Source organism: Apodemus sylvaticus, chromosome 14 (genome assembly GCF_947179515.1).
Source record: "Apodemus sylvaticus chromosome 14, mApoSyl1.1, whole genome shotgun sequence".
In the NCBI taxonomy this organism is placed as follows: Eukaryota; Metazoa; Chordata; class Mammalia; order Rodentia; family Muridae; genus Apodemus; species Apodemus sylvaticus.
This window is the reverse complement of record NC_067485.1, coordinates 23,829,833-23,856,791: the sequence shown is the minus strand read 5'-3', so window position 1 is coordinate 23,856,791 and position 26,959 is coordinate 23,829,833. Positions and strand designations below refer to the sequence as shown.

The 26,959-nt window shown below is 45.1% G+C and overlaps 1 protein-coding gene across 1 annotated transcript in view; it reads left to right on the top strand.

The window, feature by feature from the left end:
• Nucleotides 1-26,959, top strand: part of Phactr1 (phosphatase and actin regulator 1) — a 276,311-nt gene that overhangs the window by 207,045 nt on the left and 42,307 nt on the right. Inside the window, exons 6-7 of the mRNA XM_052157236.1 lie at nt 9,134-9,455; nt 25,173-25,420. Coding sequence (XP_052013196.1) covers nt 9,134-9,455; nt 25,173-25,420 — 570 coding nt within the window. The remainder of the gene's footprint in view (nt 1-9,133; nt 9,456-25,172; nt 25,421-26,959) is intronic.

The window sequence follows — 26,959 nt, the reverse complement described above, 5'->3', positions numbered from 1 at the left end:
TGCTCATCCTGATGACAGTGATTTTCATCCAATCCCCTCTCTGTTCTTACCTGTTTCATGTATACCAGCCTTCAGCGGCCCACCAGGAAGGGGAATTCTCTTCCAGCTATTCATCTCTTGAATTCTTCCATGGTATTTGCCTGTCCTGAGGAAGGCTCAAAGGGATGACAAACTCTCCCTGCGCATGGCAGCCCTCATCCATTGTGATAAAAGTGAAGAATAGCACACGTTTCTGTATCGGTGATTTGTCATGTCTAGCGAAAGAGTCGCACACCTTCTCAGTGTGCGTTTGTTGGCGTGATTGCTTTTATTTCAAGTGGTGATTCTTGGAGATGAGTCACCTGGCTGTCACATGTAACTCTATTACAAAGAATATAATTGAATTCCATGTCCTGCCAGGGTGGCATGCCTGGGAGGCTCAGCAGGAGAGTGGCCCTCCTCCACTACCCAATAGTTCTTTTCAACGAGACACAGTCCTTCATTGTCACCCTCTCTACTGGGGAAAGTAAATTTGAGAATGGAAGTGTTCACTCATAGCGGTGAGAGGCGGGCCAGACCACATTCATCGGCTGCTTTTGGGGTTGTCTAGGATGGCCTTCGATTTCAGGCTTCTGGGATGCCTCTGAATGTATTGTTCAAGAATGCCTGGTGCATACCATAGTTACCAGACCCTGGCCTGATGTGAGGTATTGCCTCTACTCTTCCCTCTGCATCTTTGGCCTGTAGAAGAGGTCTGTCAGAACATCTTCTTTTTGACCAAAGCAGTAATTGAAGCTACCATGAAACCCCTAGGGTGGGCTCATGCGCTCTGAAGGAATTGATGATTGTTAACTCCCTCCTTCTGGCAAAGGAACTCTGATGCAGTAGTATAATTCATGTTCTAAGTATGTATCTGATGGGTCTCTTATATCTCAGGGGATCTAATATGCTGAAACCGGGTGACAAATGACTAAGACATTCTTCCAACACTTTTGTGCACTAGGGACCAAGAGTTACTAGCTGTGAAGAGCACTGTTCACATGTTAGTAGTTCCTAACACAGGCTCCTGGAACAGGTGTCAAGTTAAAAGCTCATTGGTAGCTGTAGGAAAAGAGACTTTAAGTTGATGGTTCAGATGCCCTTTCTTTGGAAACACATGGGACCGGACATTGCTTCAACCTTGAGGATTGTTTGAAGTTTTGTAATATTTTTTGTATCTATCATGTAGTGAGACATCTTGGTGATGGAAACCAGATAGGATCACAAATTTCATTTATTCCAAATATACCTTGTGCACATAGGCTGAAGGTAATTGGATACAGTATTTTCAGTGAACATGCATTTTTACCTTGATCCATCACAGAAGCTCAGGTGTGGAATATTTCGGGTGTGTGAGTGGTTCAGGCTTTTGGAGTAGAGATACCCCTTGTGGCTTATTTAAACCTCCACTGATTCACATTCAAGGCCAGCAGTCTTCCATCAAGAGAATCAATGGCAGAAATGATCTCACATTTTCATTTCTTTGTCTAAAATCATAAGCCAGAGCTGTTGTGTGGGAAAGCCGGCCCTCCTGGGCTTTTAGGCTCTGTGACACTCACAGCTTGGGTTGATTTTCCCCCGTTCCTGGAACTGGCCATTTTAGCTTCTTCTACTCTCTCAGTAGAGCCAGCTTTATGAACATGCTGCGTCTCAATCAGTCTGGCTACGGAAATCAGTGAGCGAGCAGTGCTGCATCTCGCAGCAGCCTCAGATTCATCATTATAAATGCCAGAGGCAGAGTGTGTCCTCCAGCAAAAATGGATGCATGTCGCATATTAGGAGATGCAAAGGGTTTGATTCTCTCGGGCCCTATTCAGGTTCGAGAAGCAATTTTATCCCTGAGTTTTCCCAGCTAATGAGACGTAAGTTCAAACTCCCCGTTCCTCACTCTGTGCCACTAGCTTTTTATAGCACAGGGTGCAGTGTACATTAGAGGCACACACTGGATCACGGATGACAGCTCTTCTTTGCAGTCACCACCAAGACGTTCTCCCACGTGCTGAATAGAGTCATGCTAGCACACACTGTGCCCTCGGAGGCCTGCCTGACCCCCATTGTCCCACCTCAGGCTGGGAAACATCAACACTGGTGGATTTTCAGAAGCGTGACAAGAGTCCCTGGGAGTAACACTGTGAATAATGCATTTCCCAGAGCAAGGTCATACAGTATCTGAACTTCAAAGCAGGCTGAGGGGAGCCAAGGAATGTTCTATGGTCAAGGTTATGTTCTATGGTCTCCACTGGTGATCTCTTATGGCACCCCAAGGTCTTCATTGGGGGTCTTTTATTATAGACCCTCTCCGCAGAGGTATGGAGACCTCGTGAAATTAGACAGAGCTGCCTCATGGAAGATGCTTCTTTTATAGAAGGTGATTCAGTCCTATGCCAGCTTAGGTCTCAGAATGACCTGTGGCCCTCATGTTTCCTCAGTGCTTAACAGTAAGGATGTGTGTGTGTGTGTGTGTGTGTGTGTGTGTGTGTGTGTGTGTGTGTGTCATACAGCCTTTCCACAGATGAGAAACCTGAGTCTAGGAAATACTGGATGTCTTGGGCAGAGTCCTCGGTGGCAGAGCTGGAATTAGAGTTCAGCTCTTCTGCATGTTCTGCCATTTGTAACTGGCTCCACCCTCAGCCTGCAGCAGACACTCCCAGAAGTCAGTCAGCCCAGTGCTCTGAGAGTAACAGTTAGCAAGGTTCCATCCTAGAGAAGTCTTGGGGTATTCTCACTTCACCTGTGCAGGGACAGAATTGGGATAGATTAGTGGGTGTATCTCAGGCCCATTCAGACATAAATTACATGTTGATTAGTACCAGGGCTCACCCCAGCTTTTAGAAGGAATGGCACTGAGGCAGGACACAGCGTTGGATGAAGGCCAAAGACTGATGATCCTTGGCTTTGTAACTCTCTCTTACGGTTCTGTGCTAATAAACACTGGTTTCTATTCTCTTACTGTTCTGTGCTAATGAGTGCTGGTTTTCTTTCCTTCTGGTTCAAGGACCTCTTGTTGGCCAGACAAGAGGCTTGGAGCTAGTTAACTCTTTATGAACTAGAAAGAAAAGAAAGTAAATGAAAGAAAAGCATTTCCTTAGACAATGCACACAGGCACACAAACATTCATACATATGCACCCTCTGGTCTGCCCCAACCACCTGCCCCGTCAACTCCACAAGTATTCATGCATACTTACTTACATACATACATATATACCTACACATGTATGTATAGATATACATATAGACAAACAGATATATATGTATATACATTTGGTGCATGGGGCAGACAAAGGATGTTGATATTAAATTCAAATCTAATTAAATTTTTAATTTAATTTCAAGTGTTTCATTCTGTAAGCTCATTATAAGTTCAAAGCAACAGTTTCACATGACCTTACTTTTTCATGGTGCACACCTATGGCCTCATCCTTGGTCCTGACCTAGAATTAATGCTTTTTCTTGATCACAAATTTGTCCCAATTTCTCTTTTTGGTGTGATTGTGAAAGTTCATTGTATTCCTTATCATGCAGCCTTTACTTACTGTTCTATGAGGAGCAGATATATTTTATTCTTGATTCTAACTTTATTACATCCTTCTGGTAAAACAGCTAAAACCATCTCCTAAAACTTTCTTCCTGAAATTATTTAATCAAATCAGGAGTTTTATAAAATCATTCATTCATCTAAACAGCATTAATTCATGAAGTTCATCCTCATGTTGATCTGCAGGGAATGTGCCCAAGGATGCCCAGGAATCGTTAGGCTACGTAATAGTAACAGAAGAGGCATCTCAGTTACAGGAAACAATCCTGGGATGAAGTCTCCCAGGGCCCTGAATTCTTATCACTCACCCATCACAGGCCATGAAAAACAGTGGGCCATCTCCAGAAAACTCCCTTACATGACTAAACCTTTCCTTAGATGGCTTTTGACAGATTAAGACCTCATTAGCGGAGGAGAAGCTGGATGCCATGGGCCACCTCTTCCCACGGACCTATAGTCATGATGAGAAGAAATCACAACAACATTGGCCACCTACTGTGTACCAGGCTCAATTCCTGGTACTTAGTAAGATAGGGGAGAAAATGGCCACACTGAGTGTGATTCGATCAATTCATCATGGTTGCCCACTGCAAACAGGCTCTGCAACAAGTCAAGAAGAATGAACTGCAGTGAGCTGCTGGGTCGGGGAAGCCCAGGACCTACGAGGGTCCTAGGCCAGCCTTGAGAAGAGGGGCTTCCTGTGGGAAATGTTCAGCAGTGACAATGGTGCTATCAACAAGAACGATAGTTCAAAGCTCCCATAGTTCATAGCTCTGATAGTTCATAGCTCCCATAGCTCCTGGGCACCATGCTGCCCAGTTCCTATCTTAGCTTATCTTACAAGTCAAATGACAAGTTGATTCTTTGTCCCATCTTGTATACTCAACAGCTGAGCATTAACATGACTGTGCAATTTACTGCTTTGGCTTTAGTGGTGTCATTCATCTGAATATTTTTCCCTTGAGAACGTTGGGTTATGCTAGTAACACTTTATAAAGTGTCATCTCCGTGGACAGGAGTGACCTCTGGCCACTTGTTTCCAGGAGAGGCTCTGTTGGAGAACCTCAGTGCCTGATCTTAAGGAGAGACTTAAAAGTGAGCCTCTCCCAAGCCTCCCAGTGAGACCAAGAAAAACACGACTTTGAGAAACTGGTATGTTGAAAGAAAAACATTTTTAGAAATTAAATGTTTAAGCCAATTTTTTACAGCATTTTTATGTAAAATGCTTTAGCTTCAGTGGCTAGCCTAGCAGGTACTTAACTTCTGTTTGAGTCTTATTTCATATTTCACTATACATTGAAAACAAAGTGTTTGTATGAAAGTATAAAAGAGAACGTTTTTGTTCTCCCTTCCTGAGAGTGAGCCCCCTTCAGCTCCATCACATCTTGGGGAAGATAAAGTTGTAGGCAGCAAACACAGCAGAGCTCCACCCAGCAAAGAAGAAGCATGTGCAGTTGCTCTGCAGTGACACAGGGAAGTGCATGCATAACTTCTTAGCAGCGTGGGGTGGGGATGGGGGTGGGGCAAGAGGGAGTGGAAATGTGCCGCCATTTGCTACAACTGCTCCCCAGGGGGAAAATCCCCTTTTCATTCAGAAAGCTTATTTTTTTCATACCTTAGGCAAATATTATTTCATGCACTAATCACTAATATTTGAGGAATTCTCAAGTCAATTTAAAGGTTTCAGGGCTGGCAAAATGGCTCAGTGAGTAAAGGCCACTGAACCATGTAAACTTGAAGACCCAAATTCGATCACTAGAATCCACATAAAGGTGGAAGGAAAGGACTCTGCCAAGCTGACTTTGACTTCCACGCCTGTGCTGTGTGCACAGACCTCCCCCTCCCCACATCACACACACACACACACACACTCAACTTACATGCACGCGCACACACACACACATGCCCACACAAGCTCATAGGCACACACACTCACACACGTGCACACACACACACTCACAGGCACATACAAACTCACGCACATACACACACATGCACACACAAACTCATAGGCACACACGTACTCTCACACACATAATAATAACCATAACAATCATAAGTCACAATAATCAAAATAATAAATGCCATAGATTTTTAACATTAAAAGGGCTGTCCGTAATCTTAATTAACAACAAAAATACATAGAAAACTGTGTTTTGGTCCTTTTGTCATTCAAGCCGGGCACTGAACCAGACGATAAAGATGATGTAAGTTAAAGCTGTTGGCTGTTGTCTGGACAACAAGACAGTTATAAACCAGGAAGTGGTGATTGAATTGGTTATTGTATGAAAGTCACTTAGAACAGTGGTATCAGGCGTGTGGTTAGCAAGCATGGCATAGGTGAAATAGTCCTCATCTAAACCTCCAGGATCTGAGATGTTTGAAAATTCAGCATTTTCCAGTGCAGATGTGAGGCCATGATCCTTCCTGATGGTTCATTTGTGTAGAAACCTTGGTTCATGGACAATTTTACTTAAAAATCTCTGAAACTGGGATAAAGAGCACACTGCCCTTGCAGAGAACATAAGAGACACCCCCTGCATCCGTCTCAGATGTCTCAGGACCCCCTGCAACTCCAGCTCCAGGGGAATCCATTGCCTCCAGCCTCAGAGGGCACCTGCACACGCGTGCACATAGCCACTCACAGATACACTCATAATCTTAAAACAAATCTTTATAAAAAAAACTAATAAAATTATTTCCCTGCTATGTATTATAAAGATATATATGAAACATAACTGAATTTCGTGTTTGTGCTTGGACCCCGTCCCCACTACATGTGTGTGTTCATATTCTAAAATTTGGAACAGGCTAGAATGTGTAACATTAACGGTTCCACCATTTCAAAAAGAGAGACTTGATCTCCCCTTGACCCAAAGTTCTATCACTGTTATTGCTGCCGTTACTGTTAATGCTAACTCCACGTACAGTCTCCGTGTGGTGGGGAAGGCAGGATATAATGAGCAAAGAAAGTTTGGGAGAGGTTGTTTTGTATGCTAGATCTGGAAGAGGAAGTAGGACTTGGCCAAGAAGACGTAACAGAATATCCCATACCACAGGGAAGAAATACACCACAGTTCGGGGTTTGGACACCAGCAGTTGGGAATAGAAGGTGGGTGAAGGAGCTTTGCTGAGGACAGACCGCTGGGTTCCATGGTGAGAAGAGCCGTAGGCACTTCTGTTCCTCGGCAGACAATATGCTGAGGGAACAGAACCTGGAGGAGCCTGAGGAAAACCTCAGCAGCTTGCATGGAGGTCATAAGTGAGCGCAGAAGCCACTTGGCAGACCAAGCTGAGGGTGGAGACCTGAACTTGTGTGATACCAAGTGAGGGAGGGTATTGGAGTCTAGGAGAGTGGTGTGTGCCACAGAGGTAACTCTGCCCAGAGACTCTCTGGCTATCTTAAAAAGCATTCCTCCCCATGGCAAGGGTCATAGCAGACCACTAAAAGTGTGCACCTGAGGAACTGAACCAAGCAGCCGGTAGCCTACGATAGGCCCTGGATGAGTTTTAAACTGAGGAGCAACCTGGTCTTGTTTACGGTCTGACATAAGCTAGGGTGAGGGACAGAAAGAGGCAGGTGGAGGGAAATCTCAGACTCCAAGGATCAGTGGTCCAAAACCAGGAAGGTGGTGCTTCATGACAAGGGGCACTGAGTGTGACAAGCAGATACCATGCTGGTGAGTGGCACTCCGTCCTGAACGTGGCTCTCCTGGGCAAGCTTGGGCACTGAGTGTGACAAGCAGATACCATGCTGGTGAGTGGCACTCCGTCCTGAACGTGGCTCTCCTGGGCAAGCTTGCAACCTGATACGTGTTGAGTCCCTGCCTTCTCCGGGCCCGATGAACTCGAGGAATGCTGGGTAGGAGAACTCTAAGCTCTTTCCCAGAATGCTCTCTGAGAGCTGGTCTCACCATGACCCCTCTTACTGTGGGCCACGTCTAGGGAGCTTTAATGACACTGTCACAGAGTCAAGGGCTTGGCGGCTGCTACGGTAGAGAACCAAACCTGCTATATAACAGAATACATGAAGCCTTGAGTGCCAGCAGACGAGACCAGTGAAATGCTTCTGTGTTCGGTTTTGCTGTTCCGGCTGTGGAACCCAGAGCTAGTGAACCGCATGCACATCCTTTAGGAGGCAGGGGTGTGCGGAGTGGTGCTGCTGCTGCTGCTGCTGCTGCTGAATTAGTTTTTTAACGCTAGCATACAGGGTGATGAGTTTAATTACAGCGTTTTCAACTATGTTTTGATTCTTTGACCATCTTCTCTCACTTCCCCCCCCCCAGTTCTTCTGCTCCCCTCTTACTGCCCCTCCCATAACCTCCATTTCATTTCCATATCATATACCTTATACTACATTACCCTCATTATTATTATTATTATTATTATTATTACTATTATTATGTGTTCTTATTTCCCCAAAAATGTTCTCCCCTTCTCATGGTCCCATTTCTTGTTTCCTAAAGCACATGCACACACCTATACACACAAATACTCGCTCATGCCCACAAACACATATTTGCGCATGTGCACACACACACACACACACACACACACACATGCATACACATGCACATTTGTATATGTACCCATCACACGTGCATACGTACAGACTCACACATATATAAAAATTAAAATCCAGGCTTCACATATGAGATAACATATACAGTAATTATCTTTCTGAGTCTGCCAAGCTCTTGGGGTTTTGGAGACAGTCTCTTACTCTGTGGTCCAGGATGGATTCACCTTGCAGACTTCCTGCCTCAGATTTCTCCAGGTGCCCACATGATAAACCTGTGCCTAACCAGAGATGTCACCTTCTGGTGACTTGCTTTGCACGATCTTTTTTTTTTTTTCATGACCAGTTATTTGGAAAATATATAAGTACTTCAGGTGTGTGTGTGTGTGTGTGTGTGTGTGTGTGTGTGTGTGTTATGATAAACTACTGAGTGCCTTGAAGATCCCTCCATAACCCTGACCCACACAATGTAATCAGTCACGAGCGGACCTACCAGCCCTGCTATGGTGCTCACACCTCACCCCAACAAAAAAGTCACATTCTGTAACTACTGAGTCTCACAAAGCAACTCCTCAGTGACAGGTAAGAAACTATGGCTGGCAGCAAGGTCACTCGAGGGGAGGGACTTGACCATAATACTGTATTCTCGCCCATGTCAGTGTAGACAAATTGGACCCTGTCAGCTGAGAGAATGTGTTACTTTAACAATGGCAAATATGTGATAATTGTGGCAGGTCCTGTGAAAGGTTTCTTTATCAGCTCATGTTCCCATGGTGTATTCCTTCCTGATGCCATCCTACCTGAGCTGCTGGGACCCATCTCTCATGCCGTCCAGGTTCCAGAATACTCTGGTCAAGAAACAAGTTAGTAAATGTTTACTGAAGAGCATCCACACTGTTCTGAGGCCTTAGGTTGAGGCCCTGTATCCAGGAGGCTAATCTCCACGGCTGCAGTCCCGAGGGGCACACACATGATGATGTTCTGGGTTGCATGGGTGCACACACATGATGCTCTGGGTCCTTCGACTCACCTGTGCTTCTCACCCTCCTTCTGCCGCAGATCCTGGCGCCCCTGTGAAATTGCCTTGTCTGCCAGTGAAACTGTCGCCTCCGCTACCTCCAAAGAAAGTCCTGATCTGTATGCCCGTAGGGGGGCCAGAGCTGACGCTGGCATCCTACGCAGCCCAGAAGAGCAGCCAGCAGGCCGTGGCCCAGCACCACCACACTGTCCTGCCATCCCAGATGCAGCACCAGATGCAGTATGGCAGCCACGGGCAGCATCTCCCGTCCTCCACTGGCACCTTGCCTATGCACCCCTCGGGCTGCAGGATGATGGAGGAGCTGAACAAGACACTTGCTATGACCATGCAGAGGCTGGAAAGGTAACAGTGGGAAGGGGGTCACTTGAGAGAGGGTCAGCCTGGGGATGTGAAGTTATATCAAACTTGAGTTTTGAGGGACGTATAGGAGAATAGTCTGTTTCCATTGTCAAACTACCTGAGTAATCACATTTGCTTTAAAAAAAAAAAAAGTTGGGGAGTTGGTAAGGAACAAACTTGCCAGCATGAAGACCCAAGTTTAATCCCTAGAGTCCATGTGAAAACAGTCAGGCATGATGGTACATGCTTGCAGTCTCATAAAAAAAATTTTAAAAATAAATACAAAATAAAAATAAAACATGGACAGACAGATCTCTGGGACTCATTAGTTAATCAACCTAACTTACTTGACAAGTTCCAGGGCAGGGACAACCTGTCTCACAAAGCAAGGTGGGAGGTGCCAGAGAAATGACACACCTGGCCTTCTCATACATGTGTACATGTCCCTTCACACACACACACACACACACACACACACAAAGGTATAATGTGTATACGTACTAGGCCATATTGTTCCTCTAAACATTACCATTTTGAGAATGCTGTACACGTGGCTGTTAATAGTGTTCTTCCCCTGCCCTGGTGTGGGGAAATAGGCAGAGAATAATTTTATACTCCATATTACATGGCTTACTTTTAATGTCATGACTCCTGTGATCATTGGAAACAGGTTAAATAGCACAGGAAGTGATGAGGGCAGGCCTGGAGGGAATGGCAGGGGGAAGCAGATCAGGAGACTGGAAACCCTGGAGTCAGGTGACATACACGTGAGCCACTGGTATCCAGAAGCCACTGGAATAGCCCCATCCTTCGCCTCCAGATGCATTTCTGAGAGGCCTGAAAAGAATACTCTCCCCACCCAGGTCTGTAGTCTGACTTCACGAAGGGAGAGCCTTTGTCCCTGACGCTGCTTCCAGCAGTCGTATGCCAGTGCCTCAGCCGCCCTACCTTATTCCTAAGCAATCTCTGGGATTTCCCAGAATGACTCCAAAGCACACTGTTTAACCAAGCTCCCTAATGACAGGGAAAAAATGTCTCCATCCAAAGTAAAGGGGGTATGTCACCAAGGGCAGGGATGGCTGTCTACTGAGACATACAGACGGGAAAACTGTGGGCTGGAAGGCCCGGTGAACTGCTACAGTAGAGAACCAAACGCAAGCTTACTGTGGCTGCCTCCCAGCCGAGAATTGTGTGTTGGGAAATAGCTCCTTCCAAGGGAAGAACTGTTCCTGGCAGTTCTGTTGGGTTGCTTTCTGCGAATTCACCATTGTTAACTTAGCCCGTTGGCTCTACCTACCAGTGTTGTTTAGGAGGGCAATAATAGCTTAGACTTTGAGTGACATCTTGACACATACCATACAAGCACACCACCATCATATGGTCATCAGTGTTGTATTCTTGCTCATACAACCTAGGGAAACTAAGTAAAGAAGCTAAGTTTCCCAGTGCCACCTACTCAAAGGACATCCCACACACTGCTCATTACCCACCGGCACCCATACTACAGAAATTGAGACCATGCCTTTCAATACTTTTACAGCAACTAGACAAGATCCTTTTGTTTCCTTGCTTGCATTGAGTCTTAAAAGGCTTCATTATTTAAAAAAAAAAAAAAAAGAAACCCATATTGCATTTTATGAAAGTATCCATTTGTGACAGATTGAAAATTAAAAGAAATAAAATATAGTAATTGTTACTTCAGGGTAGGCAGCTGCCAAGATGGCTTAGTGGATAAAATCTTAGTGGCTGCTCTTGCAGAGAGGGCCTGGGTTTGGTTCCCAGCACCAACACCACCGCTCACGGCTGTTTGTAACTCCGTTGCCAGGAAATTTGGTGCCCACTTCTTGCCTCTGTGGCACCAGGCATGTGTGTGCTGCACATACATGCGGGCAAACACTCATACACATTAAGAGTGGATCTCAAAAGAATTTCTACATGCGCATTTCAAAAGCACTACCTTGTTGGAGAAGTTGGGAGGTTGGGAGAGGAACCTTTAAGCCTCAGTCTTTCTACCCCCAAACCTCCCAACTCTCTCTCTCTCTCTCTCTCTCTCTCTCTCTCTCTCTCTCTCTCTCTCTCTCTGTCTCTCTCTCCTAGATGCTTTCTTAAGACAGATACCAATCATGTGATTTTGTGCTCCCATGATCACTATCCAGAGTATAAATTATCATGTCTCCGATGATTTTTGATTATCTAAACAAAGATACCAGAGACAGCATGTTAGGCTATTACAAAGCATATTTTCACTTCCAACATGCCATTTCTCTGTACCTGTGAGGGTCTGTGGCATGTTTCAGTTGAGTTTAGAGCAATGGTGTGGCTCTGTAAGCCCTTCACTCAATTGTACTCTTTTGTAAAACGAATCTGACACAGAGCAGAACAGGACAGAAGTGTCAGAGAGAGGAGGGGAGACACAGCATGGTGTTGGCAGCTGAAGCAAGATTGTCTGCACCCCTGGACAGTCCCCACCTTGTGCCACCTCAACTGTCACCAGGCCAAGACATAGGCTCCCCACATACAGGATCAAGACAAAGAGAATCAACACATACATTACTGTGACAAGACCACTCATCCTGAGAGAGAAAAATCTTCTTCCCACATAAATATGGATTGAAGAGATTTTTCTAAGTATCTCACATTGTCCCCTAGGCACTGACTGGCAAAGGATCTGAGAGCAGATCAAGGTCATGGGCCACTTTGTCCTGTTGCAGGAGAACTGTTATCTGAGGCAATGCTCCTCACCCTCCAACATGATATCAGCCTTCGCAGTCCAGGTCTCACAGAAAAAGGCATGATTTCCCTATCCACCTGACAGTTTCCAGGGACCCCTGAAAGGCACTGAAAGGAGAAAATGCATTACTGAATATGACAGCGTTGTGCTTGTGAAGAACCACGAGCCATCCCACATTAGTATCATCATTGTCCCCTGAGGCCTACTGGGAAGTCGCCTGTAGAGCACCATTCCAGAATTGTACGTAATCTGATCCTGAAGATGTAGCAGTGTAAAGTCAGACTTCCTCAGCCTCGATGCTGGTCTGCCTTTCCTAGGAAACACTCTGAAATCTTTCAAGATGGCTATGGCGTTCTCTACCTAAGGGCTTCTTCTTCACTAGACCTACTGATGTCTTAAACATATTCCTCTGAGATGATCTTAAATATTTTCAGATTTTTACCCATCTGATCGTGCCATATAGTTTATTTAGTCTGGACTCACCAGACTTGGGGGAGGGGCATAGATCACAAGAACAAGAAACATCCAAGGTCCGTATTTACCCACAGACACAAAGAGGGCTCATATTTATTCTACCTCATGGACAAGTGAGTGCGTTCCAGAATCAGAATTTGAATCTCAAGACACACTGCTTATTAGCAGTGTGACCAGAAGTGTGTTGCGTAGCCTCAATGGGCTCATTTCTCATCCGTAAAACATGGAGAACACTAACAGAGGAGCCTCATTGGGTCTCTTCATGAAGATCAAATGATTTAACCAGTCCTAATCAGTCATTTCATTACACAACATACCATAAATGTCCAATAAATGATGTGAGCATTAAGCAAAATTATATAGCACATAAATTTTTTCTTCAGTGCCTCTAAAAGACACATTGCAAATGGATTTGATCTGATCTTATTGGAGGCTGTGTGTGTGTGTGTGTGTGTGTGTGTTTCTTTATTTCTCTCCATGGGTGATTCATATCTTCTTGAAAAGTGATGCTCTAAAACTTTAAATATTATGCTGGGTTTCTTATTTTAAATCTCTACAGTAAGATCCAAAATCTAATTGGCCTCCATCCTAGCACTTGGACTTTTCAATCCCAGCTGTTCACTCTTTCTGAGGTCAGTCCATTCCGTGAGCTCAGCGCTCTCATTTCCTGCGGGCAAAATGAAGTGGGATATGAAGGGATTCTAGAAAGATCCTCAAGGGACCTATGCTTTTAAAGAAGTCTTTTCTTTCTTAATTAAAGGAAGGTTCTTACCTGAAGTTGCTCACATAGGAACCTAGGGTCCTGTCTGTCAGCAAATCCTATCCATTCTGCAGTCTAGAGATGTCTGCATCAGCAACTGTGTCCCCTGGCTCCTGACGCCCCACTCTCCTCTGCCGATGGTCTTCATCTGTGCTGCTGCAATCCTCTCCTACCCCAGCACCTGCTCCTTCCCCACTCCCATCCCCAGCACAGTGCTCAAAGACACAGTATAGTTCACTCAGTAGTTCATATACATGTTTGCCTGGGGATACCCTTAGAGTACCACAAACTGGGTGACCCAAACAACACAGGCATATTCTCTCCTAGCTCCAGAAGCTGAAAGCCCAAGATCTCAGTGCAAGGTCCTCCCTTCTGTGTCTTCTCTAGGTGGAAAATGAGGATGTGAGAGTGGTCAAGGGAAATGGGCTTCCATCTGCTTTTATCATGAATGTACTCTCATGATTAGGATCCTGCCTCCTTGTTAATAGCAATCTACTCCTGAAAGCAGGGTCTTCTTGACCTAACCACACCTCAGCACAGCCACACTGGGGGTTAGGTTTCTAGTGCATGGATTTGGGGGAACACTTTCTAATCATAGTCCGAGTCATGAGATGACGCATCAACAGCTCTTTGCTGAACAGCTGCTGTGAAGCAGGTTTTGTGTCTGGAGCTGTAGAGACAACAGGGAGACAACAGAGAGGGACCTCCTCTTAGCAGAGCCTTGGGACCCTTGGAGGTCAGACAGAAGTAGCTTATCTGTGAAGGAAACAGGGTAGGAGGAGCCTTTATAACAGGACAATCAGTTCTTGAAGGGGGAGGCACCTCAGGGTCATATTCTCTGACAGCTAAAAGTATAGCCAGCTGACTAGTGTGGTGGTTTGAATATGCTTGACCCAGGGAGTAGCACTATTGGGAGGTGTGGCCTTGTTAGAGGAAGTGTGTCACTGTGGGGGTGGGCTTTGAGACCCTCCTCCTGGCTGCCTGGAGCACAGCAGTCTTCCACTAGCAGCCTTCAGATGAAGATGTAGAACTCTCAGCTCCCCCTGCACCATGCATGCCTGGATGCTGACATGCTTCCTGCCATGATGATAATGAGCTGAACCTATAAGTCAGGTGTTCGTGTCCCAATAAAATGTTGTCCTATGGTCCTAAGAGTTGCCTTGGTTATGGTGTCTCTTCATAGTAATGGAAACCCTAACTACAACGATGGGGAATAGGAGAATATCCTAGTCATTTCAGAGGGAGGAACAGAACACTCTCTCCAAGTGGGTGAATGAAACTTTTCATATGAAATGGGGCTAAGTTGACAGTTATACTCCAAGTTTGTAGAAGGTTGATCATAGAAAATGTAAGTAAAGGAGAGATGGTAGAAGACTGCAATCACACATTGGTGAGGACACTTAGAGACCCATAAGAAAGCTTGGGCAACAGAGATGGTGCATCCCTATAAGCCCCAAACTCAGGAGGCAGGGCAGGAAGATTACAAGTTCGAATCCAGCCTGAACCACACAGTGAAACCTCAGAGGAGGGGGAGGACAAAATATCCTGCCATCAGCAACAACTTTACACAGAGAAAAACCATATAAGTCATGTGATATCATAAGGGACTGTATCAGTCTGTAACTCTACTCTGTGTATATTGAAGTAGGTTATTAACTCTTATGTAGAAGTTATTAGAAATAAAATAGCTCTCCCTCAGCTAAGGTCCTATAATCATCTGCAATTCCTGCAGAACCTACTGAGCACTGAATGCCAATCATTGTGACAGACACTCAGGAATCAACCAGGAGCTAGGGAGATCTCTAGCTCTGTGGGGAGAGTGGTTACCTAGCATGCACAAAGACCTGGGTTCACTCCCCAGCACTCCATGACACTGAGAACAATTTATAGCCACAGCCTCAGAAGTAGTAGAATCAAAAAAATAAATGTTAGTTCAAGGTTATCCTCATCTTCATAGCAAGTTCCAGGATAGCCTGAACTACATGGAAACTTGTCTCAAAAGACAAGATATTTTGTTTGAAATATTAATAAGTATAGGCATATAACTTATCATTTGTTTAGGCAATCTGTTTTTGTTTTTACGTGTTAGCTAGGGATGAAATTGTTACTTGTTGAGAATAACAAAAGGGGATCATGGTGTTTAAATTGGACACATGAAATTGAAATCTATAGCATACCCTCCTGGAAAAAAATCCCTTCAGTCTCGCTAATTCTATGATCTCACAATTATTTTTGAAGCTTTTAAAGAACCCAGTTCAACTTAAAACTCTAGGACAGATCCATTTCATGGTATTAGTTATGTTCCTTCACATTGTCTCAAGGTCACAGGGAATTCTCAAGAATGACACTTAGTCCTGAGCCTGGTGGTCCCACCATTTCTCCCAGCCTCACCAGCATGGCATATTGGCTGCATTAACGTCCATTTGCAATGTTTTGCTGTCAGATCAGGATGTCCCATGGTAAAGAGCAGACACGACTCATTGCCTTAGCAAAATGAAACTCCCAGGGTCTCAGTGTGACTCACTGATAAACTGGCATCGATTTGAAGTTGTATTTTGTTTGTAGCCCAGTGAAGGGCATGTGTCATTGCATGCAATGTGTTTCTGTGGGAAAATATTCCCTGTCCATACAAGAGAATCTCAAAATCCCATGCCCTTCTGGCTCAATGTTTGCCCTTGCTTCTTAGAAGCCAGATTTACCAACCTCCTGTTTTAGGTTAGTTCTATGATCTCAAGGATCCAGGATATAGAATGACCCTGAAGTGCTACCTACTACACACAGTGTCTTTCAGTTTTCACTGCTATTGAAAGGGGTGTGATATGGTCTCAATGCAAGGTGATCTCAGCATGAGCAAGACCTCACCTCTCTGCATAGCAGACAAGCCAGCCAGCTGGCAGAAAATTTAAAGAAGTCAACACCCATGAACACAGAACTATCTCTTCCAGTTGTGAAACTAAAAGGATTTCTGAATGACAAGATGGCTCTGGGATGGGAAACACTGGCCTAGAGTATCTACAATGGCTTGCTCTGGGTGGTCCTATGTGAATCTTTTCAAAAGCAACTTCAGTATGTTGTCCATGTGTGACAAGGACTCACCCAGAGTAGAGTCCCGATTTGCAGTGTCTCAGACTAGCATTCTGGAAGCTAAATGCATGCTAATACTGTTCTATGTGGTGAGCTATTTGCACCCCCCCCTTTAGTTCTGGAGCCGTTATCCACTGATCTATGAGCCCCGCCCTAGCTCTTGAGCCTCTCTCATTGTGTTGCCCTGACCCATGGTTTACTGAACAGCACTAGTCACCCAAAAGGTCACCCCAGTTCCTCCTAATCTCCCTGAAGATGGACATGTCAGATCTGTCTTAAGCCATTCACGTCAGAACTCTTTGACATTAGCTCTTAGTAATTTCTGGATCACAGTTTGTGGTCACTGGCACTCTTCCTACTGTCTGAGTAACTGTTAAAGCCATAGATAAGCATAAAGTACCCTATGCTAGCCTCTGAGGTGGGGCTTTTGTGAATTATCACCGGACTATTGAAGATAAAGATAAACTTTAATGCCTTTAAATGAGCCTGGCTCTGCTGCAGAATACCAATAAGGGATAGATAGCAGTGTGATTTTTTTTTCCCCATTGTCAGAGTGGAAAACCCAAGGTGTCTGTCCAAGGTCATAGAACTGGATGGAAATAAGCATTATTGACTGGGGCAGTAGGACTGTAGGGCCTGAATCGCACAATCGGGTTTCTAAATCTCATGCACTATTTAATCAGACACCACAGGCCTTAGGCTCCCAGAGGAAAAAGTGGATTTCTACTCCTGTCTTCCGAGGAGCTCACATACAACAGACATGAGTGCACAGAAAATGTTCACATTCCCATTTAAGTCTGCTAAGGAACATCTTTTGATGCACTGTCACAGCTAACAGGAGACCTCCACGTGTCTCATGAAAACATGCCGTCAGTCTGAAACCTTGATCCTTCTTCCCTCAGCCATGTAGACTCGGCCAGGGAGCTGACTCGGGAGGTAAAGGCACTTGCTGCCAAGCCTGATGACCTGAGTTCCATCCCTGGGACCCACATAGTGAACGGAGAGAGAACCAACACCTGAAAGCTGTCCTCTGACCTCCCGTCAGGCACAGAGGCGTGTACACACCTACACACGAATAAATAAATATTTTCAAAACCAGCAGTGTTAACAAGGATATGATTTCTATGATTGCAGTTAGCATATGAACCTGGGTCTTCTTACCCCAGGCCTTGAGTTTTTCCAGTAACCATGAGTCTACCTTCTCTTCAAAAGTCAACAAAGCCCATAATTTCCCCCTAACACCCAGTCTGAATTTTTCCTCCTACAAGTAGGCTGGGTATGAGATACAATTTACACAACAAATTCACAACAGAGTGCTTCTATAATGAAAAGCAAGAAGGGCAGATGTTCCTACAACCCACCTATTCTTTTGCAACATATTTTGCTGGGAAGAACACCAGAATGAGAGATTATTAGGAAACATACAGGTGGGTTTGAATTCTAGACTTGGGTGATACAACTGTCTTTGAATAATTTGGATGAGTATAGCACATGGTTGTGGGCGGGGAGGTGTGCAGAGAGAGCAGGCTAAAGATGGAAGCGAGATTACCAACTGCATGCTCTAGCCTTGGGTGGCAAACATTGTCACCATCATTCTCTTCCCACTATTCTGCTCTATTTTCCTCCAGTGTCCCAACCCTGCTTTACATGTTAATTAGCTATTGGCTCATCATGTGTTTTCTCAATAACAAACTCACAAGGACAATGATTTGATTTGCCCTTGGAGTCTCCCTAGAAGCTAGAACAGCCTGAGAACCTATGTGAAAATCAATGCACAAGAGAGGTTGCCCAAAATGGGAGGCCTGATGTTCACCAACTAAATCCTAAATGCAGAGGCATTTAGAAAGCTCAAGTATAAAATGGTCCTATTTTGATGAGAGGCCCATGTGCAGAACCCTCTTTATTATGTCCTCGGTCTCAATGGGGAAGTAAACGCTATCTCCTCTCCCCTTTGTCTCAGCTGTCAATCAAGTAGGATACAGATAAAGAATACAGGGGAAAGCAACTCTGTAATCCTGGTACCAGGATGGCTCATGCAAGAGGATTCCAAGTTCGAGGCCACCCTGTGTTATCGAATGAAACCCTGTCTGAAAAACAAAATTATAGGAACTGGTGAGATGAAGGCTCAGTGGCTAAAGTGCTTGCCAGTCAAGTGTGAGGATCTGAGTTCAGATCCCCAGCACCCATGTGAGAGCTAGATGCAGTAGCGCATGTCTGTAACTCCGGTACTGGGGCCAGATGGGAGACAGGAAACCCATTGGAACTCATTGGCCAGTCTTAACAGAACTGATGTGCTCTGGGCTCAGCGAGAGATCTTGTCTCTAAAAAAATAAAGTGAAGAGAAGCGAAAATACCTAATGTAACCTCTGTCCTCCACACATGTGTACATATGCATCCATGCACACACACACACACACACACACACACACACACACGAAAACGGGCATGTATCCTACCAAAAACACTTGCAAAAATGACAAAACAAGACAGTAACCTACTAGTATTCATTCTCCTCCCATTCAAGTGGTCACGTTTTGAAGAAATCACTCTCTAGTCTCTAGAAATTAAGAGACTGGCCATTCATATTATGTACTGGAGAGAGCTAAGACACAGAGCCTACTTTTAAAAATTCATAAAGAAATTAATGTGGAAATATCAGCAAGTGGCCACCGTCACTTGTCAGAAGGTCCCCTTTCAAGAGAGCACCCAGATGTTGCTTTGTCTCCATCAAATAGCAATGAGCTGGTGTGGAGAAAGTCCTGCAGCCCACCACCCGTGAGGGGGGGAATTACTAGCTAATGAACATCTCTACAGCCCACATAAAGAACTGAGGGCAAGTTGTGAAATTAAAGTCACTGTCATAGGCTGGGAAGATAGCTTGGGCAATTCTGTCCTTGCCCAGCAGGCATGGGGACCTGAATTCAGATGATAAACAATCAGGCATAGTCCATGCTTATAATTCCAATGCAGGGAATGTGAGTCAGGCACGGCTCTGGGGCTTCCTAGGAAATCATTCTAGCCTAGTTGGTGGGCCACAGGCCACTGAGAAGAACCTCTGTCTCAAAACAGAAAGCAGACTGGGCGACTCCTGAAGAACAGCAACTAAGGTTGCTCTACACACCCACGTGCACACATGTGTATCTGCACAATGATGTGTGCACACACACCAAAAAAAAAAAAAATCACTATTTTAAATCCCTAATCTCCCCAAAAGTTTTTGAAGATAGTTGTAACATCATTCCTAATGAGAGACCTATAATAAAGGGATATTGCTTTCCGGCAAAAATCTGTGGTTAAAACGGACCAAGAAGTCATTTATCTCCCCCCCCCCCAAAGGATAGAGAAAATTTACTATCCAAAAATATGACATGGAAAATGAAATTAAGTTCCAGCCGGAATGAGCTGTACTTTCATCCCCGCGTGTTCCAAAGAGTTTTCAGAGGAGAGAGGGAGAGAAAGTAATCGGTCTATTTCCTCTCGGAGTTCAAAAACATGTGAGAAATTATGCTACAAATTACAGAGCCTGCGGCTGAAAATGTCAGAAATAACCACCAAAGCCCAAGAAAGCAGTTCATGGGCTTCGTTTTAAGAAAGCGGCCACACATTGTCCGGTGGCCCGGGATTAGCCTGCTAAGATAAGAAGGACACCATTGGAACATCCCCCCCCCCCATGGACTTTAGTCAGCAGGAAGCCATGCTGTTCCCTAAACAGGCTAGGGTACTCAGCCTGCCTGAGTAGGGGGTGTATTTGGAGTTCCTTTCTCCAGAACTTGTAATGGTTTAACTGAATTCATTTTCCTGCCTCTTCTCTGTCCTTCTAGGGACCAGTGACCCATATTTCTGAAACTGTCTGGGATTTGGTATGTGATGAGTACCAGCTTATACAATACACAGGCTGACCCATAGCCTACCCCCTTCCCGGCTCTCCATCTCTGATGGTGGAATCAGTCATGGTATTCATACCTGACTTTGTCTTTTAGTATCTGTAAATGTCCTAGGTTGTGCTTGACTAAGTGACCAATAGGGATGGTACTAGAAGCCAGGGGGATATGGGGCCAAGAAGACTGTAAGCCAGTCACTAGCTGAACCTCCTGGTCTTCGATTCCTCCTCGGTTAAATGGGCAGGGATGCTTTTTGACCTTGTAGGCTCCTGCAAAGTCAGAGGAAAAGGCTGGTGCTTGTTATACATGATGCTGGCGATTGCTGTCCAAAGATACACAGAAACACTAGCAGGTTATCAAATGCTAGTCATTGTGATATATCCATTAGTGGAGTGTTACAGGAGGAGAGGGTACAGGGATGTGGGTGTGTATATGGGGGGGTGTTATTTGTGTGTGTGTGTGTGTGTGTGTATGAGTGTATGTGTGTATACATATATGTATATATGTTTATATGTGTATGTTGAGATAGTCTCCTATGCAGTCTTCACCCTCCTATGCTGGGTTTATAGACATGTGCCACCACCCTTGGTTACCAAGAAAATCTAAACAATAGAGCATTGGAACAGGGCAGAATCCCTACTGAAGTGAGCACAGTAATTCAAGTGTGTATCCTCTTTGCAGCACGCTTCCTTTTTTATCCTCTTGAGAATCCAAAGAGCTAATGGCTAGAAGCCAGAGATGATACAGGATAGTCTCCAATGCTCAGGACAGTCCCCAGTGCCTCAGCTTCCCAGAAGCTAAGGCGCTAGTTGCCCCACCCCCAGCTTCGATATTGATAAAGAAAATTGGTTCAGACATTTTCCTGCTTCTACAAACAGGCATTCTGGCACATGGTAGGTTGACACTTCAGGAAGATGACCTGCAGTGTCAGTCTGCCACTGTGTTTGCAATGTCTCTACCAGGCAGTTGTTAACCACCTGTATGGGGGTCCCTATTTTTCAATGCTGGTGATGGCAGGTACTTTATATCTGTCAATGTGGCTAGGTCCCCTCCTGTGGAATCCTGTTCTATTCCCGATCTCATATTCCTATCTTCAAGGAGAAAAATCACAGTCCTTTTTTAAATCACAGACCATCTGTCTTAGTGACTTTTCTATTGCTCTGAAGAGACACCATGACCAAGGCAACTTATAATTGGGACTTACAGTTCCAGAGGGTTGCAGTCAATGACCCATCATGGCAGAAGGCATAACAACAGGCAAGGCATGGTATTGGAACAAGAGCTGAGAGCTTATGTTGTTATCCACATATCAGAGGCAGAGGGAGGGAAGGAGAGAGGGAGGGGGAGAGAGAGAGAGAGAGAGAGAGAGAGAGAGAGAGAGAGAGAGAGAGAGAGAGAGAGAGAGAGAGAAGATAGCTTTAACTGAGAATGATAATGGGTTTTTGAAACGCCCATCTGTAGGGAAATGCCTCTTCCAACAAGACCACAGCCCCTAATCCTTCCAAATATCTCTACCAACCAGGGACCAAGTATTCAAATTTACTACCTATGGGGTCCATCTTCATTCAAATCACCACGCCACCTCTAAGGTTGGGTTTCGTATCTCCCTCATCCCCCCTCTTCTTTTCTTTGGACCACTTTGGAGCTTCCTGCCTTTAACACAATCTTGTTTTCTAGCTTCCAACATTTCTTCACACCAAACAAGAATCCCTGCTATCTGCTCTCCACCCCTAACTCCCAGGTGTCTATTCTAAGCTCTGTGCCTTTCAGGGAGCGTGCTAATTAAATTGTGAAGGTAGAGAGAGGAGTAGGCAAGTCTGAGGCAAAACACAAGCCATGAAATAACATTTTTGTCTCATCTGTACACACCTACATTCCATGATACCCAAGAGAGATATCCAGGCACAGCTAGAATGTAGTAGCTATCTTTGCTCTATAGGTAAAGGTGACCCTGAGGGCAAAGCAGTAAGGTGCCCACTCAGTCCAATTTATGGTTAAACATCGTATTTGTCACCCTGGAGACCACCCATCATGTGTTCTGCATACCCATTGCCCCCATTGCTTTGTGTGCAATTAGCTGGGAAATGGGCCATCTCCAGCCACTAATCTCTAATAAAACGCTGCACTGTTGTAAATACTTGATTTTGTCCTATTCAGTAACTGTTGTTTTTAAGTTTAGTTCATTGCCTTGAATAACATAGCTCATACGGTGTTAACTGGATTTCCCATTTGTGTCATTGAAGAGTTATGTGGAAAATACAGAGAGAAAAGCAACCCCTTTGGAAACAGTGAAAGGAAGAGAGTTAATTGAATTTAAATTAGACACGGCAATAATTTAGAACATAATTGAAAGGTTCAAGGGAAACTTGTGTTTTCACACAGTGCAGTAGGATTCTTTTAGGATACAATGGTTTAGTCCGAAGCTCTGATATATAATATACCTTCACAATTCACTTGTTTATGAATGTCAAATACTTTTCAATGTAAAAATACATTGAGTTTTCTGTATTCAGAAGCTTTTAAATAAGGATATAAACTCTATTGTTGATGACTCTGAAAAGGAATGAAAATGTTATACAATCTGGGGATGTATGCCACTGGTGGAGCACTTGACTAACATATGTGAGGCCTTGGGTTCAATCCCTAGCACTGAAACACAGCACAGAGAACAGAGGGGAGGAGGGAGGGAAGGAGGAGGAAGGGAAGGAAGGGGAGGAAAGAAAGAAGAAAACAATGACTTGTTTCTGGCTCTGTATTCCCATTATTATTTTTAATATTATGTTTAATATTATAACACATTTATATTTTTGTTTTTCCTTTGCATTTAATCTTCTCATATATTGCATCCCTACTAGGAGTTTCCCCCTCCCTCCCCTCCTCCCAGTTCTTCCCCCTAACTTCCCCTCTCTCCCCCATCCCTCCCCCCTTCACCTCCCCCCAGAAAAGAGCAGGGCATCAACTAAATATGTCGTCACAAGCTACAATAAGAATAGGCACATTCTCACATCGAGGCCAGATGAGGCCCCCTGGTAGGAGGAAAAGGGTCCCAAAGGCAGGAAGAGCCAGAGACAGCCCCTGCTCACACTGTTAGGGATCCCACAAGAACACTAAGTTACTCAACCAGAACATGCAGAGGACCTTGGTCAGACCCATGGGGCTCCCTGACCCCGGTGAGCCCACCTGAGTTCTGGTCAGCTGATTCAATGGGCCCTGTTCTTGTGGTGTCTTAGACTTCATACAAAAGGACTCCACGCTGCTATGAGATCTTCACATAGGCTTTATTAGGAAGCCATAATGGTTTATAGTTTCCAGTCATCTAATAGTGCTTTAGGAGTCCTTTTCACTGAAAATATATTAAATCAGCATTGGCTTCAAGGGCATCGCTCTTACAAAACTGACCACTAGGATGGGGCTGGGGAGGAGTTAGGCTATGGTTACCCATGACTGCCTGCTCAACCCTGACACCGTCCTAGGAAGAGTACTTCCCATAGGTGGTCCACGGCCATGTCTGCATTGATGTCCAAGCACAGGGCTCGGCCTTCTGCCAGACTCTCATCTCTCCTCTTACTCTGTGTCTCTATCCAGATCATTTCAAACTATCCTCACTCTCTGTGTATGCCGCTGTTCTGTGTAGCTTTTGAAAACTAGAACCTCACTAGCCTCTATCTGAGATCAAGTTAATCCTTACCCCAGAACTTCGGAGGGCTGAGAAACACCTTAAGAAATGTTCAACATCATTAATCATTAGGGAAATGCAAATCAAAACAACCCTGAGATTTCACCTCACACCAGTCAGAATGGCTGAGGTCAAAAACTCAGGAGATAGCAGGTGTTGGCGAGGATGTGAAGAAAGAGGAACACTCCTCCACTGCTGGTGGGATTGCAAGATGGTGCAACCACTCTGGAAATCAGTCTGGCGGTTCCTCAGAAAACTGGGCATGACACTTCCTGAGGACCCTACTATACCACTCCTGGGCATATACCCAGAGGATTCTTCAGCATGCAATAAGGACACATGCTCCACTATGTTCATAGCAGCCCTATTTGTAGTAGCCAGAAGCTGGAAAGAACCCAGGTGTCCCTCAACGGAGGAATGGATACAAAAAATGTGGTAAATTTACACAATGGAGTACTATTCAGCCATTAGAAACAATGAATTCATGAAATTCTTAGACAAATGGATGAAGCTGGAGAACATCATACTAAGTGAGGTAACACAGTCTCAAAAGATCAATCATGGTATGCACTCACTGATAAGTGTATATTAGCCTAGAAACTTTGAGTACCCAAGACATAATCCACATATTAAATGAGGTCCAAAAAGAATGGAGGAGTGGCCCCTGGTTCTGGAAAGACTCAGTGCAAGAGTATAGGGAAATATACAGGGAACAGGGAAGTGGGAAGGGGTAGATGGAGGAACAGGGGGAGGGAAGAGGGCTTATGGAACTTGCGGGGAGTGGGGACCCAGAAAAGGGGAAATCATTTGAAATGTAAATAAAAATATATCAATAAAGAAAAGAAAAAAAGAAGAAGATAGGTGTGTTGCAGAGGAGCCCCCTTCACTGGTTCAAAGTGCGCCATCTAGTGGTCATACATTGTTGTGCACCCCATCCCACCATCCATCTAGGGTTCTTATGCTTAATTCCAGGCGACCACCTCCACCAGGGAAGTGCTGCCTGCCCTAAAAGGACACGCTGTGGGACAAGCAGTCTGTCCCATGGCCTGGTGACCTTTATCTCAGAGATAGGGACAACTAAGGTGGACTTCCTCTTCCTTTTCTTTTTATGCAGCTCCGAGCAACGAGTCCCCTGTTCCACTTCTTACCACAGCTCTGGTTTGCACTCAAGTGACAGCATCACAAAAGCAGGACCCATGGGCCTTCCGGAAATAAGACAAGTGCCAACTGTTGTGATTGAATGTGACGACAATAAGGAAAATGTGCCTCATGAACCCGACTATGAAGACTCGTCCTGCCTGTATGCCCGGGAAGAGGAGGAAGAGGAGGAGGACGAAGATGATGACGCCTCCCTGTACACCAGTACGTGCGGGCAGGCTTTCCATGACAGCGGGGGAGGTGTGGGACCATAGAAACAGCACGGGGCAGCTGCCTGAAGATCTGCCTTTAAGTGTGCCTTAGGTCACGGGGCAGCTCAGGTGGCTTCTCCAGGACCCTCAAGAAGTAATAAGAGCATAAATCTCATCTATACAGCGTCATAGATGTACACATTAAACAGCTATTTTAGCCCTCCCTACCTGTGCTTTGGTTGTTTTCTTGAAATGTAACCCTCTTTTTCAAACAACAAGGGGTCATGGGAGGAAAAGCTTGGAAGTCTCTTGCATGTGCGTAAACCTAGCTACTATATATGCTGTATGTTCATGTTCGAGTGTAGCTCATCAGCTTTAGAAACCTGAATTTAAATTCTCCATTGAAAACCTTTATATGTATTAAGAAATAGAGAAAGCAAGTTGGTAATCTGTTGCTCTGCCCGTGAATAAGTAGGGTTTAACGGTGGAAGGATAGCTATAGCTGATGTGGGCCAATTGTTTAATAAGTGAATTTCTTATATCAGCAAGCCATATGTTGCCTGGCTGGTGTGTTCCCAGCAATGAGCTAAGACTGTGTCCCCATAGCTGTATCTTAAAGCACGCTCAGGACATCAACATGGTCCCATGTTACTGGTGAACAAAGATAACGGAGAAGAAGGGCTAAAAAGTGATGTGGGAGAAAGAACCAGTGAGGTGCAGTCAGAGGCTGCAGTGTCGCAGGAAGGGGCATCTGCTGACCCTGCGTGTCAGGTGGCACAAGGGAGTTAAAGCCTCTGTGCCCGGGGGTCTCACATTAGTGTGCTAGACCTTTAGAGCCAGATTATTCTCTGTTGTGAAGGTGATGCTGAGAATTGCCTCCAAGGGTCTCCACCAGCTAGATGGCAGGACCAACCTCCTGACTGCCACCTAAGCCTCAACAATCCAGAATGCCTCTAGACATCTCCCAGCCACTTGCTAAAGAGCGGAGTCAACTCTGCTTGAAGCCGTGGATTCATTACCATCCTGGATACTCAGGAACCCGTGTGTTCAAAAGAAAGAGCGATCCCAGAATCTCACTCATTTCACAGTCCTCGACTCTGCTCTCACCCTCGGGGTCCCACACTGACCACACAGCATTTTATTACCTCCCTCTGGATGTCCTGAGTTCCAGGAAGCTGCTCTGGTCTGTCTCCTGACAGTTCCCAGCGTCCATGTTACCACTGACTATATGCAGATGTGGATTCCCACGAGCCTTCTGCCCATGGAAGAACCCACCCTCCTGGCAGCTGCCCTCTTCAGTGGAGCCTGTCCTGGCTGCCGAGAGCTCTATCCTATCTGTTCCTCTCCCCCTCTGTGGGCACTTCACAGCCGGTCCTGCCCTCCTTTGTAACATTGCTGTGTGCTGGAGATTTCTGAAGGGAGAGATCTGGTCACAGGCTCCCTTCCCTTCCAGTATGCCCCATACCCACCATGTGAGTTGTCTAAAGCATGGTAATGGCAGCAACCCTAAGAACTTGGGCTCTAGGGTTCTTGGGTATTCTGCCTTTGTGTC